The 18,051-nt window shown below is 45.0% G+C and overlaps 1 protein-coding gene across 19 annotated transcripts in view; it reads right to left on the reverse strand.

Annotated features, from left to right (window-relative positions):
- Positions 1-711: 711 nt before the first annotated feature.
- WNK1 (WNK lysine deficient protein kinase 1) overlaps positions 712-18,051 on the reverse strand; it is a 135,981-nt gene continuing 118,641 nt past the window's right edge. For all 19 annotated transcript variants that reach the window (XM_027093157.1, XM_027093156.1, XM_027093169.1 and 16 more), the window contains 6 exons: positions 14,737-14,810; positions 12,901-13,532; positions 12,121-12,320; positions 10,533-10,727; positions 4,045-4,232; positions 712-3,621 (listed from right to left, as the gene is read on the reverse strand). In XM_027093157.1, the coding sequence (XP_026948958.1) occupies positions 3,304-3,621; positions 4,045-4,232; positions 10,533-10,727; positions 12,121-12,320; positions 12,901-13,532; positions 14,737-14,810 (1,607 nt within the window). In that variant the 3' untranslated portion in view covers positions 712-3,303. The remainder of the gene's footprint in view (positions 3,622-4,044; positions 4,233-10,532; positions 10,728-12,120; positions 12,321-12,900; positions 13,533-14,736; positions 14,811-18,051) is intronic.

An 18,051-nucleotide genomic window follows, 5' to 3' on the forward strand; every position in this document is an offset into this window, starting at 1 on the left:
AGCCTCCACACTCCCAAGGCAGGGGTCCCGGGTTCGATCCCTGGTCAGGGAGCTAGATCCCACACGCCACCACTAAGACCTGGTGCAGCCAAGTAAATAAATATTTTTTTAAAATATATTCTTAAAAAAAAGGTATATATTGTTTTAGATATAATGCTATTGCAGACGTAACAGGCTATAGTGTAAACAACGTTTATATGTACTGGAAAACCACAAAAATCTGCGTGACATAAGCAGCTGTTTAGCTATTTCGGATGTGCGATTATCACCCACCTTAACAAATTCTTTTAGTGTTTAGATGTTCATAATCCTTTCCCCCAACTAATGAGTGTGCAGTTTTACTTTTTAAGGGCATTTTGGGTTGGGCCTTGTACCCAGTCTTGAGTTTGTTGGAGCACAGGCCCATCCGGGAAGCTGTGCCCCTAGGCCACCGCCGCGCCTCTGGAAGAGGAGCACGGGGCTTTCCCTGACCTCCCGCCACCTCACCTGAGCTGCACAGCTTTGGGCGTAGGTTCATCTTCTGATTTTCATATCCTTACCATGGTCTTCAGAAAATATATCTTGCCTGTCTGCAGCATCTTAGTTCAGGTCAGAACTGCTGTTAAAAAAAAAGGTCCTGGAGATAGGAATCCAGTTATAAATTGCACACAAGTCAAATCAGAGCTAATGAGATCACGAAAAAGACATGCGCTGAAAATGAAACCCCACAGCTCAAGAAAAGCAAGTTTGGTTTATTTGAATGGTTTCATCTACAAAGGTAACAAACGGAAACAGAAAGCGTGTCCCCCGGGGTTTATCCCAAACGCACGGGTTGACGGGCTGCCGAGAACCCCCAAGGTTTGAATTTAGTCTGTTTTTTTAAACAGTGTACATTGTTAAATAATGTAAGGAAAACACTTATAATTCAGAAAGAATTTTTTTAATGTGGAAAAAGATACTCAAAGTGTACTATTAACACAAAAATAATTTAAACAGTTCAGTAGCACTAGGTTCATTCCTCTAGGCTTCAGTTATTTCATCCACAGGAGGGGAAAAAAACAGTAAATAAAAGCAGTTCTTACTTTCCACCTGTGAGTGAAGAGATCTCAAAATGATTAAACCCAAGAAACAAAATAGTCACGTGCTGCACTCTGGCTCCTCCTTCCTCTGCTGCAAAGCCCTGCCTCCTTGCCCGGGGTCCGTTCCCCACTTCCTTGGCGCTTCTTGTTCCGTCCTTACTCTTGTCATCTCCCGAGGATCATAAGCAGAGAAAAAGTAAGTTAACAGTTTCGAAGCAAAGCTTGGAACGCCTGCCCTTTTCATTTCTACCTTCCTACAACCTTCAGCTCTCATTTGCATCTTTGGGGTCTCGGCTAACTTAAAGAAAATGACCACCGGAGGACAGGACAGCCATCCAGGCTCTTCCTGTCATGGGGATTCCTGGGATGTGCCACTGAGGTGGGTAAGAGGTTGGAATAGGTCAGTTTCCCAGCTCAAGAGTCAAGACAAGAAGCACCCCAAAATTAAGAGTCCTGGCTGCTTTCCCCACCTTCTGGGAGAACAGAGATCCCAAACTCAGGCAATGAGGAGAGTATTTCCTGAAAGTTCTGAAAGTAACAGAAGTGCCCATTACAACTAGGCACAGCACTAAATAATACTGGTTGGTTGCAGTTATTACTTCAGGGGAATATCTGTTTACAGAGAACGTGAGAATATCAGCTGTTAATTCTAGAAATAAGGTGGTGCAAGAGATTATGATCCTCTGCAACCATTTGGACATTATATAGGAAGCGGGTAGGAATAAGCATTCTTTCCTACAATGCTTAATTCAGATGTGGGTCCACTTTCCACAAACTACAGTACCCCAAGCTGAGAAATACACGGGACATTTGCACCAAGAGGGGAAGCAATCCAAATGATTTTTCTTAGAACAACTTTCTCCATCTGTGACATTTCACTATCACATTTCCTAGCTTAAAAACTAGCGCCCCCCCCCAACCCCACCCCGTGCCCTTCCCTTTATATTCAGCCATTTCTTCCAGGTCTCCTCTGCTCAAGCCCAGCTCAGGTAAGTAAGGCTTATGGCAGCCACTGGCCAAGCATCACCTATCTTCAAAACAAGTCTGTTCTCCCATCCCGTAGTCCTTCTTTTTCTTTCATCACTTATCGCATACCACGCTCAATCTTGTAAATTGCCCGATTTTGTGACAACACCCCTCCTCACCTGTCCTGAAACAGAGTTTTCTGCTTTTAACCACTACTGTCAACTTCTCACCTGCTCATCTTACACCTGCTCTAGACAAAATTGTTGAATGACTTGAAAAAAAATACTCCTTCAATTTCCTTACTGCATAATCCACTGCTGGGTCACATGGACCCAAGGTCTCCTTCCATACGCCCTTTTGCTGACTGGGGTCTGATGAGAAGTTGATGTTAACGGCAGAAGCAATAGAAGTCCAAGGCACTAAAACATCCAGCAAGCAATACTGGGAGAACAGAAGTATTCAAGTACAGTAATTTATACAATTTTACATTCACATTTATTTATCTAATACAATGGAAATACAAAGGAGAAAGTAAAGTCTCAATAGGTAAAGGACAGAACTAGCTTTTTTCAACTTTTTAAACCTTTCATATCTTACTTTTAAAACTACTGTTGTCCAACAACATTTATATATCACAGTGTTTCCACATCAAAACTGATGGCAAAGTTACATGTCCGCAGGGAACTTACTTTTGTTTTCCTAATGGCTAATGCTGCAGTCAAAGCTGCGAATACCATCTGCTTAAAGCACTAATGACCTATCGTAAGAGAGGGTTGGAACCTCCGTCCCCTGCTGTTTTCACTGGGTTCTAAAGACTGGCTGGGGTGGGGACAGGGTAGGAGAGAGCCCAATAGTTTAGTTTTTTGTCTTGCGGTTTATGTTCTTGAGGGGATAAGGGACTTGCGGTGGGTACCAAGATTAAGAGCCCCACTACTTGAGAACACAGATGGGCTTTGCTTTTCCACTGAGCTCTCTAGAAGCTTTCTGATCAACACGATTCTCTTTCCGAGCGCTCACTGCTGGGGAGAGATAACAAAGCATACACAAGAAACCTGCTCTTTCTTTCCTTCTCATCCCACTCCAATAAACAGTGAAAGCACAGGGAGATTCTCCACTCTGAGGGCTCTAAGCGGTATTAAACACATTCCTGTCTGGCAAGAAATAACCAGTTAAATGCAGCGCTAGTAGTTATTAGGTAGGCTCCTTTCCCATCCCCCTTCCACCTGCCCCTCACCACTCCACCTCCTGCCCCCAATCTACTCCGTCAACGCCTCTAGGTCTAAGTGGTCCTCAGGTTGGAACCTGGAGGGTTGCTGATGGACTTCTGCAAGTTGCTGATGTTGAAGTTCTGTAAGGAGGCAGTTCCCACAGGTTGGAACTGGCTAAGTGGCTGTGTTGCTGGGCCGCCCGTGCCGCTCCACTGCGTGCCAAAGGGGGGGGTTGGGAAACCGTACTGCTGCGGGGGGCACATGGGCTTGGGGAAGTGGCCTAGAGAGGTAGCTGATGCTGCAGAGATGGGGGCAGAGCCACCCAGGGTTGAGGTCATGGAGACGCACAGCTGACCAGGTGCAGAGAACTTCCTCGCCATGCCAGGGCCCTGAGGAGAGAACAACGCCGTGTGAAGCTGGTGTGGGTGTGAAATGGGTGGAACTGAGACAGAATTCCAGAAGCGGGCTGCTCTCATCTTGCAGGGGACACTGAGAACAACACCCAGACAACCTTCCATCATAATTATTGGCTCTTTATATTTATCAAATACTTGTTCTGACTGGAGGTGGGTGGTGTCGTGTGTGTGTGTAGTTCAGAGTGTGAAAGGAAAAGGGAAGAAAAAACTGAGCTGACCGATACAGAGCTCGGGATTCAGGGCAGGAAAACTAAAAGGGAACCTGGGTGATTTTTGTCTTGTTTTCTTAAAAGTGTTAAAACTCATGAGCTACTGAAGAAGGTCCCTCATATGAGCGAGACACGTGCTCACTGATACTCTGATGGATTCGGAAAATGGCAAAAGGGGCAGACTGACCTCGTAACTCATGTGTCCTTTGCTTCCTCTCCTGCCTGAGAGATTCATGGCGTCTCGGGCCCAGTTGTCCACCAACTTGTGCAGGTCATCTGTGAACGTGCCCTTCCTGCTGGACGTCATGGCAGGAGGCTGAGCCTGGGCGGCCTGACTGTTCACTGTTCCCCCAACGGTGTTTGTGCTGCTGGTCCCTAAAGTCAGAAGAAGAAACAGAAGAAACAGAGTACAACCATTAAAAGAGGCTTGGGTTGTAATTTCAGGGAGAGGAAAAACTTCCGAGGATGATGAATGGCAAACCATGGAATGGGGAGGGTGAACTGGGAAGCCATGCAAGAAAAGGAAGGTTCCAAGGTTCTTATGTAGCCAAATGCTCTGGCATCACAGGGTAATAGAAACAGGTTCTCTTCAGGAGCTCCAGACGAGGCTGAGCAACTCCGGATGAGGAAAGGCACAGAGGGTGGGGACCTCCTCCTGCCCATTCTCATGGCATCCTGGAGCGCAGACACTCGCTGCTGGGCCTCTATGCCCAGCATCACCTGGGGGAGAGGAGAGCTGTGCGGTGTGGCCAGTGAGGCTGGCTGCTCTAGAATGCTGCAGAACAGGGCAAGAGAAGGGGATCCCTGGAGCACTCGGCAGGGTTCATGGAGGAGTTAAAGGAACGCAAAGACAAGCCCCAGGAAAGATGGGCTCCCAAACCATGTGGGACCATCATGGTCTTCAGCCATTCTTTCACAGAAAGGGGCGACAAGAGAAAGCGTGCTCTGGTCGGAAACCTTTTTCACCTGGACCCATAAACATGAACTGCAAACGCAAACTTGCGAGAGTTAAGGCTTCAACGTCTCCCCATTTCCTTTGCGTAAAGAACCAGGAGCGCTCAGGAGGAAGGCGCTCTACGGTGTGCCTGAGTCTTTCAGCTCCAGGAAGGCGTGGCTTCCCAAAGATGACCTCAGTTCCGCTGCTTCAAGGCCTCTACGGCCCCCACTCCCCAGAAGAGCAAGCACTCTCATGCGCGCCCGGCTGAGGCAGGGGTGCGGAGGGGGAGGACGCTTTGGGGCTGTGATGAAGGAACTCTATTTCTATGGTTTGATGAGAAAGAAAGGATTCTGTGTCCTGCCTGATTTCGGCTCTGCTGGAGGGCACACTGGCGATTATTCGAAGAGGCGAGTTTTAGGGAAGAGGGAAAGAAAAGTCACGTCTTGTGTTTTCCCATCACCCCCCACTTTCTTACCAGATCTCACATTTGCTGCAGAATAAATGAAAGCTGTTGGGGTAGGCTGTGAGCCATTAGGACTTAAGATCCCCAACTACTGCCAGGGCTAGATATTTAAATGCATGCATCTTCCTGCTTTCAAGATCCAAGCAGCACCAGAGCACAGCAGCACACCGGAAGCAACTCTGCCATGTAGAAGCCCCCTGTAATCCACTGCTGCTCTCGAGGCCGGTTCGCACCCTGCCACCCAGGAATGGCACACCCGAGCACACGTGTCCTAGAGGAACAGCTATTCTGAGGTGAAGCTGCAGAGTGCGAGGGGCACGTGCTTCTTATCACCAAGGCAAGACAAGCCGGGCCGACTGCACGTGTTGTGAGCTCACTCTCTCAGTGCCCGCCAGAGCCACGGGGGCTGCTATATCACACACACCGTGTAAAGGGAAGAGTAAGCTCCCTGTGGAACAGGAGGCCCAGGTGCAAAGTGGAAAAGCACAGGAGACAGCATTCCTCGAACAGCAGCAGTGAGACAGCGCTGGGGCGGGAAGCGCAGGCAGCGAGGATGGCGGTCGTGCTAATGGCGGATCCCGAGAGCAAGCACATCACATGCATGAGGACCGCCATCCTCCTTGAATGACAGCTGCTTTGCGAGCTTGATGGTGAGCGAGACGATGAAAACAAAACATAATCACAAGTGAGCAGAGCTGTCAAAAGCCAAATTCAGAAGCTTGCGGAGCTGAGCACTGCCGGCCACAAACTGCTCGTGCTAGAACCACACCCTCTGGTCTCATGCCAGTCGCCGCTGATGCTGAGGCCCCTTTATGGCCTCATCTTGTTACACGACACTGGATTCTGAATGTGGGGTTTACACCACGGGGGAGAGTCAGCCTCACAGTTCACCTTCTCATTCTGGCTTCTGAAAATAGCTTTCCCATTAAAGGACACAGACGAACACACACATCCCCTTTCTGACCAGGAATTAACTCCCAGGAAGAGCTGACTTGGCTAATAAAGCCCAGGAGAACGGGGAGTGCGTCTGGCCCACTGTAGCACTAGAGTGCTGAAGAGCACTGGTAAAGCAGGTATTTCTGAGAATGCTGCTTGCCTTCCTGAGAGGATATGACTCTCCTTTGAACCTTCTTCAGTTCTGCTGAAAGCTCTAAAAGTCGTGCATCCTCTACCACCAGAAGTTCACTTTCTGACGTTCTCCTGCCGTAATACATGCCCCCACCCCACCGCCGGATCCTAGTAACAACCCTAGGAGCCACAGCTTACTGCCCAGTCTCCCAAGCACAGAGTTTTCTGGAGGGGCCTCTCGGTGGCTGCTGGGCTGCTGAACTGTCCTCGCTCTCACGAGAAGCCTCCTGTCTACACGGAGTGTCCCTGCCCTCAGCAGCCCAGCAGCCGCTCCCACTGCGATGTGAGGGTCCAGGCTCTCGCAGGCCACGGTCCCGGCCGAACCCCCGTGGGCGCACAGCGCCGGGCGCACGTTTTTGACTACAGGACTCTCTCCCAAGGAGCCAGGCCTCCCTGAGGCCCCTACGCACATCTGCAGGCGCCTCCACCCACAGCTGTCACAGAGCCAGGGCACGGGGCCATCAATGAAAGCACTGTGAGGCGACCTTGAATCTGGAAGGACAGCCAGTGGCAGCAACTGAGCATGTTAAAGACGACACCAGAAAAGGGTGCAGGACTAGCCGGACGGGAGCTGGGAGTCCGAGAGTCATGAGGCTTCGGGATTCAAAGACCTCAAGCGCAACAGGCTTTGCAATCAAGGGCCGGAAGTAACAGAAAGAAAGGATAATTACTACAGAGCTGGTTGCAAGGACAGACTTTTTTCACCATCTTCCCTGAAGCACAAAGAGAGAGCAATGTGTTAAAGATAAGGAAACATCAGTGTAAAATATTTAGAATCTCCAAACAGCACACAAAGTCCCAGCAAGAGAAAGCAGGAGGGGAGACGGACTGGAGGGACCCGGGAGCCCTGCCACAGATGCCACTCTGTATGATGGACCCTCCTGGCTGCTGGTTCCCGGCTGGCAGAAGTGAGTTTCCACACCCAGTCTTTGTACCTAGAAGAGCGATGCCCTGCACCAAGGTTCGGGATGAACCCCAGTCTCTCTCTGGGTCTCACTGCTTGAATTTCAAACACCCAAGCAGTCTCTCCACCGACCCTGTCCCCCGCTCCTGCTTCTCTTGCCGGGTTGTTAACAAAGCACTCAATTAAATGCATTAACAATTCTACCACAGGAGGCTGACAGATGGTACCATTGTTACAGTTTTAATTTAAATTGGCTAACACTCTATTTCCACATCCTAGACATACAATACTAACCCTTTCCCTCCTAGAAAAATCTTTAAAAATATGTGGAAAACAAGCAACTTTTGAACATAAATAAAGCATTAAGCCAAGCCGTGCTTCCAAACCATTATCTATTTTGAAAGCATAGAGTAAAGCATCGGAGACTAGTTAAGACCCCATGCCTGTGAGCCCCGGTTCTCTTTCCATATTTGCTTTTTTTTTTTTTTTTGGCCTCGTTGCACGGCTTCCAGGATGGGATCTTAGTTCCCTGACCAGGGATTGAACCTGGGGCCACGGCAGTGAAATCACCGAGTCCTAACCGTGGGCTCCATATTTGCTTTAAACCTGCCTCTTGTGATTTGTTCATCAAGGCTTACGTGATGTACACTGACATGCCTTCAACAGAGGTAGGGCCTCTAATTTTAAGACCCAAAAGGAAGTGATAAAATTTAATACTTCTAATCACTTTCACCTGAACAACAGTGTAATACCACCTACCTTTAAGAGTGTGATGAGCATTTACTGAATTATTTAATCTGAAGTGGTACCTGTCACACTACACTTCCTTCACAAAAAAGCCTTGGTTCTCTTTCTTCCCTCTTAGACATTTCAGGCTACATAACACAGGCCTGACACATCACACTTTATTTCAAAACACTTGTCTCCTACTGCTAATGTCTTTTCCTCTTTCTAGCTGGACATATAAATAAATAAAATGCTTACTTAAGTGTCAAGGAGCTAATATTCTTGGTCCAGCCTAGCCTTGCCAGAAAAGCTACTGATCTCAATGCTCAAAAACCTACCAAATTGGGGCTTCCCTGGTGGCGCAGTGGTTGAGAGTCCGCCTGCCGATGCAGGGGACACGAGTTTGTGCCCCGGTCCGGGAAGAAGCCACATGCCGCGGAGCAGCTGGGCCCGTGAGCCATGGCCGCTGAGCCTGCGCATCCGGAGCCTATGCTCCGCAACGGGAGAGGCCACAACAGTGAGAGGCCCACGTACCGCAAAAAAAAACCCTACTAAATTGGGTAAGCCTTCCACCTCCCTCTTTGTTAAACAGCCCTAGACCAGTGCCCAAGGACCTCTGAACCATACTCAGAAACAACGATGGTCCGAGCACATGCATTTAAAAAGCACTTCAGTAACCACATCAGAAGTTTGAGGCCTGAACAGAGAAGATCTTTACCTGAACTCTAACAAAGGTTTTCTACTTGAGCCTTATTTTTGTTTAAAAAATTTTTATTTCAACATACGTTTACCGACTACCTGCTACGTGCCAGGTAGGTGTGGTTTAATCAGAGAGAAATAATGTCTTGTGCCTGTGATCTTATCTGATTTGTGTAGGACCACCTGCATTCCACACATGGGGAGATGGGCTGGAGAGGTTGGGTGACTTGCTATTGTGCCCTGTTCAGGGGAAGAAAGCTGAGAAATCCCAGCATTCTTGTTAAAAAGCCCATTTTTGCTTGCAGGTGCTGGCCCTTCAGTCTTTAGTAAGCCTTACAAGAAGAACTACACTGAAACCCTTTCTGAAATTCTGATTTCATGGAGTTACAGGGTAGTGGTGGTGAAAACATCCAATAAAGAGATTCTAGCATCTTCTCAATTGATAGATGGTTATGCTTAATTGAGGGGAAAAAAAAAAAGATTCCAACCTACTCTGCAGAAGAGAAAAACAGGGTGTAACTTTTCCCCGGTACCAGTGGCCAAGATGCTTTCTGTGGCTTCTAATGCCACAGCAGGGGGCAGTGCTGAGCAGGACTGTGAGCCCAGATTTCGCTATGCTGAGCGACCCCGTGCCCTCTGTCATGGGCCTAGGAAGAGGCAATTCTTCCAGAAACTTATTTTGATGTTTACAGAAACCTATTGTTATTTCTACATCTTTTATCATAATTAACAGAGACCCAAACTTCTGAGGGTAATAGTAGTTCAGCCAAGACAAATGCACATGGACTGCGTGAAACAACAGATCCAAGCGGCAGAAACACAAGGACAAGGAAGGAGTAAAGGTGTTACACACAAAGAGCCAAGCAGGGCGTACTCAGAAATCGGGTCCTCCTGCCACCAGGTTTGAACGTCACCTGCTCAGACGCACAGTTAAACTTCGCACAGCCTGTGAGAGGGGAAGAACAGGGAAGAATGGGGAGAGAAGAGACAGAACACAGCTACGAGACGTTAGAACCCGAGGCTGGAGAGTGAGATGCGCTAGGACAGCACACAGAGGAACGAGCTTCCAGGACAGGCCTGGACGTGGGGCAGGAGGGTCAGGCCGCAGTCCCGCCACCTGCCTAGACCGAGCGCCTCCCCCAAGGACATTCATCCTGCTGGGAGGCGGCCTAACGCCTAACTTCTGTGGCACTGTGGCGAAAGCACCTACTTCACTATCTAGATTCCTGATTTCACTCTTCTCCACCCACATGCCCAACTCCTTTCAGCTTCTAGATCTAATGTTACCAGAAGGTCTTTCCTCTACAGGAATGTTCTGAGTGATCATTTTATTAAACATTTGTTTATTAACCTCTATTTGGGAAGTAGATTATGGGTAAAAACTTGAATGGACTTCAATTCATTTTAGTATGTGTCTCTCATACTTAGAAATTTTAGAAGTCTACGCTGGCTAATCAAATGCATTAACTTTCAGAAATGGCTGAAACTCCTTAGAATGTGGTCCAGGAAATCCCAGTCTAGTCCTAAAGCATAAGCCCCAGATCCCGAAGGAGTCACTCATCTCACTGAGGCTTCACAGGGCACAGGTGTCACTTTTTACTGTAGTCCCTTGAAAAAACCTATTTCCACCCGATGGGAGCAGTGATCCCACCCACTCCCCTTACAGCCCAAAGAACCATGTGGGTACCGTGCGGCTGGTTCCTGGTCAGCTGCTCCTCCAACCCACCTGAACAGGTTCCTCACCAGGCTTTTGTCCCACATATGGCAATATGTCCATTTTAATGTTCTTGGAAGATGCTGGCTGCTCTGATTTCTTACCTTGACCTGGAGCAGAAAGGCTTGGTACTGAAATGGCACCATCACTGGTGAAGGCTGAATACAGGTTGTCACTGGAGGGAGATGGCTTAAGGGGCTGTAACAGCTGATTCTGCCCCGTCTCTGGGATGTTGCCAGGAGCGGGGAGGGTCTGCTGCGGGTGCAAGACTGAAGCTGCACTCTGGCCAGACAGGTTACCTGCCAAAAGACACAGCGGCATGAGGGAACGTGCACAGCCTTCCAACCGCACCTGACAGGCACTGTCTTTCCTCCAATGTGTCCCACTGACGGATTAATAATGGGCCCAAAACTATAGGAGATCAAAGAGCAAGGGTCTCACTGACAGGAGGGGAAGTGAGATGTAGCAGGAGACTCAACAGGCAACAGGGCTACAGGACCCCATCCCTGAAGATGCTGAGCCATAGACAACTTGGATGATTCCAAGTCTAAGCTGAGTAAGAAGACTAGCATGTGCAGTGGACATGAGAGAATTCCACTTTGCAATCTCAGCATTGCCTTTTTTACCCTCTTATAAACACTGAGTTGGATCATGATACAAATTGGTTCCAGAGACAGTCTCTGCTTAGTCCTTCCTGTACATGTGTCAGATCAAGTACAAAAGAGATGTCGAAAATGATGTAGGGATTGGAGAGTAATGCATATTTAAAATTATTCTTAAAAGGTGGCTTTCAATCATTAGCCAGGTGGCCTGAAATGGACTAACTTCTCTATTCCTTAGTAGCTAGTGGCTAGAAGTCCACGCAAAAAGAAGGTCAAAATTGGGATCAGAACCTGAATTAGCTGCTACAGCTTATCATCACATGTCTCCTAACAAACTGGTTCTCATGTGCTAGAGAAAAGCTTGGGGTTTCCGAAAGCTTCCAGAGAATGGAAAGCTGTTAAGTTTACAACTGCTTTCCAACATATTTATATTACAACTGAAGAGCAAGTATGAGGTATAAACTTTTTTTAGCTGCTTTTACTTTTCAACTAGTTATCTGTTAACATTACCATAATTTCACCAAATGGTAAAAACTCGCTATCATAATAAAAAATAGGCAAACTACAATTCATTTCCAGAGATTATGATTTAACTATTTTTTTGATTATAAACACTAGCAAGTTCTTTATTCCAATACAGATAAATAAAACAAAAACTTTAGCCAAGGAAATTATCATATGACATACCCAAATACTTACATGAAATTTACATTCATCCCTGTTGTAATTATGACCAATTCATTCATTAAAAAGGAAGAATCTACCTGGACTTTACTAACAAGAACAATGAATTTTCTCTCAACTGCCTACGAGCTTGGTGAAATGTGAGCTCCACGAGTTAGCAGGCAAAGCTAAGTGTTTTATCCTCATCAACAACTATAAACGGAGGCAAAATGGATTACAAAGGAATAGGTCATAGCACTGACCTGTCTTCCATAAACTCAAAAGACGTTCTATAAATACGGGGAGTAGACAAGGCAAGGAAGCAAGCGTATTAGGGAAGTCAAACGCCTTCGAAATTTAACAAATGTTCCGTAGGTTATATACACATTTGGAGACAAAAACATAAGATGGGACACCCATGGCTGACCTGGTCCAGGGCTTTTATTCCCCAAGGAACTGCTGCGACTAGACTTGTTGCCTTTGCTTTTGGTGGGTCGCCTTCTTCTCCCTGCAAGGGGGGCCGCTGGGGGAATGATGACAGCAGGAGGAACCTTGCCCAGTTTGGTATACAAAGATTCAATTTCATGCTTCTGGCGACTCTGCAGGTCTTGAATCTCTTTAAGATGTCTATGAAAGATAACCAAGCATAATTCAAAAATATAACCACCTTTGTTCAAACAAGAATTAACAACATTATTTAACCTCCATTCACGTATTTACTCACCAGTGGATCCTTCCCCCAAATGTACTGAATCTAACTGCTGTCACCTTGTGATTCAAGTGTGTCAGCTCCTCTTGCTGGCCTCCGTTACCCAAGCCAAATTCCAGCAAGCTCCTAGCCAACCACAAATGGTTGGTGATGTGTTAGGAGAAAGAGATTTCCTGACTTGGAAGCTCTACACAGGAACGCTGAACTTGCGAACCGGACCCAGTTCATCAAACGTGACCAAGAAAACCTGCTATCGTAATCCATATCCCAGTGTCATTACCAGATTCATCTGGTAGACCAATAATAGCTAAGATGAGGTTCACAACGCAAAAGAGCCACTGACAACAATAACATGCTACGAGTAATGCCAAGGTGCTGAAGCAGTTCTGTAAGAACTACCTTCAGACAGCCAGCTCTTGTACACCCCACCCTCTAGCTCTGGGAGCCAGCTCTTCATACGGCTCTGCTGGTACCCTTTCACAGGAGAAACGCACGTACTTTTCTCGTAGCCGCCGCAGCTCTAACTTCAAGTCCTCATCTTCAATATCTGATTCATTGTCGCTGCTCATGTAAGAGGAGTTGAAGGAATGACTCAGGCCCTGGACAGGGAGGCTCTTTGAGCTCAGCTGCGGGGAGTGCGGACTCCCTGAGCCATCGTCCACATCCCGAGCGAGGAAGGCAGCCTCCAGGTCAGAGGACGGCCCGTTCAGATGTGAAGCCTCTGACAGTTCGGGCTTCTCTTTCTTTGGTATCACAGCAGGAAGAACGTCATGTCCCAAATCCAGAAAAGGAGGAGATACCACTGGTCCCTCCTTCTTTGCCTCAGTAATCTCGTCTTCGGTTCTTGAAACGGAGAAACGACCGACTTTGCTTGCTGTAGTTGTCACCTGAAAACGTCCAACCTTGGTTGGCTGCCCAGTTTCAGGAGTTTTACGGGCGCTACTATCTGGCATATCTGAAGAGACGCCACGGACGGCTATCCCATTGGGCTCTGGCCTCACCAGGGTACTCTCTGGACTACTGCTTGACAGCACTGAGGACTCTGAAGTACTAGATTCAAAATGAACAGACTTCACATCTTCTGACTTATTTTTACCCTCTTTCTGGGGATCATCCATTGCAACTGAAACCTGATGGAAAGAGACCAAAAGTGAATCACTTTATTTCCCAGTCTGAGTAGGCTGATTGTTTGCATAGCCCCTCCATCTCTGACTGTGAAAATAAACTGAATACCATTCACTGTAGAGCATGACATATCTATACTGAGATGTACAGATGAGATGTAGATTCTGAGTGGCTGGCTAAGCTAAGTAAGTAAATTATTTACTTTCATATCTCATGTTGTGCACAGGACTCAGATTACATCTTCATGAAAATATAAATAACAACAGGTCATGGAATATTGAAGGTTGCTTGTGAACAAGAAAAACTACAAAGATTAAATCCAATAAATGTTAAATGCCAGCTAAGCTTCAAGAATCAGCACAACTAGCTGGTGCTAAAAGAAGGATATAGATCGTTGTCCTAGTTCGACAATGTATTATAAATACAAACTCAGGGCGGCGACAAACTCTGAGAAACTCAGTTTACAAATGAGAAAAACATGACCTAATATCCCCAACTTCAATTGCTATCATGAGAATAATAAGAAAGCAGGTGTGAAAACAGAAAAAGAAAAAAAAAGATTTTCAAAGCTTGTATAGCCCTATGTACTAAGCCAGAAAATGTTCACTTGTTTCCCAACTGGGAAAATACAATTAGATGGTATTATTTGATGATGACTCAGTATTTTCACTTTGGAAATTAATCCTAAGAAAATTATCCTAAACATGGAAAATGTTTTTATATACAAAGACGTTCACTGTTACTTTACTTACTGTGTTGGAAAAATCAGAAACCACCTAATGACTGACAATAGGAAAATGGTTAGATATACCTACTACTAGATGGGAAAAAGCTACAAAGTATCAGTATCATTCAGAGGAGAAGCAGGGCCAATTTTAGATATACACATGTACAGAGCAAAAGGAATAGAAAGAAACACACCCCAAAAAGTAATCCCAGGGGGGTGGGGTGGAAGGATGGGCAGACAGTGTGACTATCTACTGTTTTCTCTACTGTTCTAAATATTCTTTATTTTCTTTAATTAGCATGTATTATTTTTAAGAGGGGAAAATGATAAAGAGCTAAAAACTGCTTTATATAAAAGAAATATATCATTGATGGCAATTCGGTCCTAAAAGGTAGATAATAATTTTATTATATACACACTCCCCCCAAACTGGGAATCCCTTTTTTATTATATACACAATCCCCCAGCAGTGACTGTCTTACCTGAAATCGCCCCATCTTAAGAACACCAGTCCCTGAAGTGGGTGCTAGGATAGGACCTTCTGTGACTTGAGACACTGAAACAAGTACATGGAGGAGGAAAAGAACTTAAATCAGCATCTTTTTTTAGTTGGCTTCTTTTTGCTTCAGCCAGAAACACAGCAAAATGAGACTACATATCAGAAGAAGAAAGTTGTTACAGGTAAGGGAGATTTCCTTACCCCCCTTTCCCTGACCCTGTCCAACAAGGGGAAACAGTTACTGTTTGCTTTCCTACTAGACACCTTGAGTGTGAAAGACTGTATCGCTGTGAAACCCTCTACCTTCCCTTGTACACTCGCACAGAGGACATGGCACTGTTTGGAGGAATAAAAGTCACACAGCAGCAAGGCGGCTTCACGGCTTAACTCAAACATGAAGAGATACTATAAAAACTAAGGCTGGGCTTCCCTGGTGGCGCAGTGGTTGAGAGTCCGCCTGCCAATGTGGGGGACACGGGTGCGTGCCCTGGTCCGGGAAGATCCCACATGCCGCGGAGCGGCTGGGCCCGTGAGCCATGGCCGCTGAGCCTGCACATCCAGAGCCTGTGCTCCGCAACGGGAGAGGCCACAACAGTGAGAGGCCCGCGTACCGCAAAAAAAAAAAGACAAAAAACAACAAAATAAACTAAGGCTAACAGGAAATGACACTACAATTTCATCCTATGATTCAAAGGCAGAAATAAATGAAGCAAACAGTAAGATTTTTACCTAGGATACTAAAGACCCATTTTTAAATGAAAACCAGCTATGACAAACTGGTTTAGGCAACACTTAAGCAAAATCCTGGAGCAAGACAGTGTAAGCGGCAGAATCACTGGTAAGTAGTTTTGAGCCACTTTAAAGCCACCGAGGTCCTCCTCTTTAGGGACAATCACTTGTCTGAGTTTCTTTCTAGAGATAATTAATATATATCAGCATTTTCTTTATTTTATACAACTAGTAGAATATTGATTTTGATATTTTCATTTAATGATGTAACTTAAGAGATCTTTCCATATCGGTCTCATTCTTTTTAATGGCTGCATAGTGTTGTAGTGTATGTATATACATATGAAAAATTTAAAAATGTACCATATTTTATCCAGGCTTCTACTGATGGAAATTTAACTTATTCCGAACTTCTTGTTACTATAAAAGTGCTCTAATATGTATATTCTTATAGATCTGTGAAATAAATACCTAAAAATAGAAGTATTGGGTTGGCCAAAAAGTTCATTTAGGAACCCAAACAAACTTTTTGGCCAACCCAATACTGAATCGCTGTCATTTAAAACACTGACAGACATAATCTGATCTCCAAAAAGGCTGTACCAAGTCACCAGTGGCTTTTAAACTTCTGAATTTACCAAGGACAGGTGAGAAATACAATCACTTGTAGTTTTATTTTGCATTTCTGTTTCATGAAGGAAGTTAAGTATCTTCGTGTCTAAGTTTCTTTTTTTTCTGTATCTTTTGATTATTTCTTGGTCCATGCCAAATTTACAGAAATTCTTTATATTAACAAAACTAGTCCTTTTTGTGATACGAATATACAACACACACATTTCCCAGTTTTCCATTTATCTTTGGACATAACAGTACTTTTTCTCCCCATGCAGAAATTTAAAATCTATTAATGCTTCTGGGTTGGGGATTAAATGTAATAATAACATCTTTCTCTATATCAGGGAGCAGCAAACTATGATCTGTGGACCTAACTTAGCCCACTGCTTGTTTTTATAAATAAATTTTATTGGAACACAGTTAAACTCCTTCCTTTATTTATTATCTATTATTCCTTTTAGGCTACAATATGTTGGATACTTGAGTAGCTATGACAGAGACTGTATGACCAGCAAAACCTAAAATATTCCCTTCCTGGCCTTTTACAGAACAAGTTTGTCAACCCTGCTCTAGACAATTGGAAAAAAAAAAAAAAGATTCCTTTTGTTTTTGTACAGTCCTATTTTATGAGCTCATTTTCCATCTTTGTTCCATTTTGAATTTACCTTGGCCTAGGCTAGTGATCTATCTTTACTTTTTTCCAAATGGCTGTCCAGTTGTCCCAAACCATTTACTGAAATATCCCCTTTTCTCACTGATTTGAAAGGTCACCTTTTTCATTTTCTACATTACATTTTAGTTTGTCCATTTCTAGACTTTCTAATCTGTTCCACTGACTTTCAAGTCACTTCTTTTAAAATGAGAGCCAATTCAGATTGTGACTGCCTTGAAAATAATTTACTTTAGAAAGGTTTTAAGTGAAATTTAGCACTTAAGGAAGACAGGAAGAAGAACATTCAGGTAATCTTATTAATAGTTGCTCAGGGAATTACATTTATGTCAGGTGGTGTTGAGGAGAATGGATATAATAAAAAGGGAAAAATATTATTAAGCACGTGCTATATAAAATTACATTAAGCATATCTCAATTATTTCACTTTTGATTATAAATGATTCTGAAGGAAAAGGCAACAAAAAATAAGTGTTACATTTCCCAGGTTCTGTGGGACTGATGGTGAAAAGAGATTTACAACAAAACTTTACAGCGCTAGTAGTTGATAATGAACTTATGACTAAGCACATGGTGATAAAAGTTCTAAGAAAACATTTAAGTTGTTGGTATGGACAATTTTTACAAAATTAAGTTGGAAATGTGCCTTTTTAAAAAAGAGATATTTATGGACAGACCAATTCTAGAGACTCCAGAAATAGATTAAAATGTTTGGGGGCTTCCCTGGTGGCACAGTGGTTAAGAATCCGCCTGCCAATGCAGGGGACACGGGTTCGAGCCCTGGTCCGGGAAGATCCCACATGCCGCGGAGCAACCAAGCCCATGCGCCATAACTACTGAAGCCTGTGCTCTACAGCCCATGAGCCACAACTACTGAGCCTGTGTGCCACAACTACTGAAGCCCGCACGCCTAGAGCCCATGCTCTGCAACAAGAGAAGCCACCGCAATGAGAAGCCCGCGCACCACAACAAAGAGTAGCCCCCGCTCACCGCAACTAGAAAGCCCACACACAGCAATGAAGACACAACACAGCCAAAAAAAAAATAATAATGTTTAAACTGATGATGTGAAATCTTGCATCTGTATTTCTACCATCCATGCTGTTCAAACTTATCTATACTTCTATACATCTCAAAAGCCAAGAGGTGGCCAATGAATTAACTTCTATAAATATGCTTGAATTTCCTTGTATCTCTTACCAAGGATTTGGCTGAGCTAATAATAACAAAGGGTCTTATGCTAAGAAACTATCATTACTCCCTGGCATGCCACCCCTCAAAAAA

The sequence above is a fragment of the Aethalodelphis obliquidens genome, unplaced genomic scaffold (genome assembly GCF_003676395.1).
Source record: "Aethalodelphis obliquidens isolate GAN/ISIS:26980383/991018 unplaced genomic scaffold, ASM367639v1 scaffold83, whole genome shotgun sequence".
In the NCBI taxonomy this organism is placed as follows: Eukaryota; Metazoa; Chordata; class Mammalia; order Artiodactyla; family Delphinidae; genus Aethalodelphis; species Aethalodelphis obliquidens.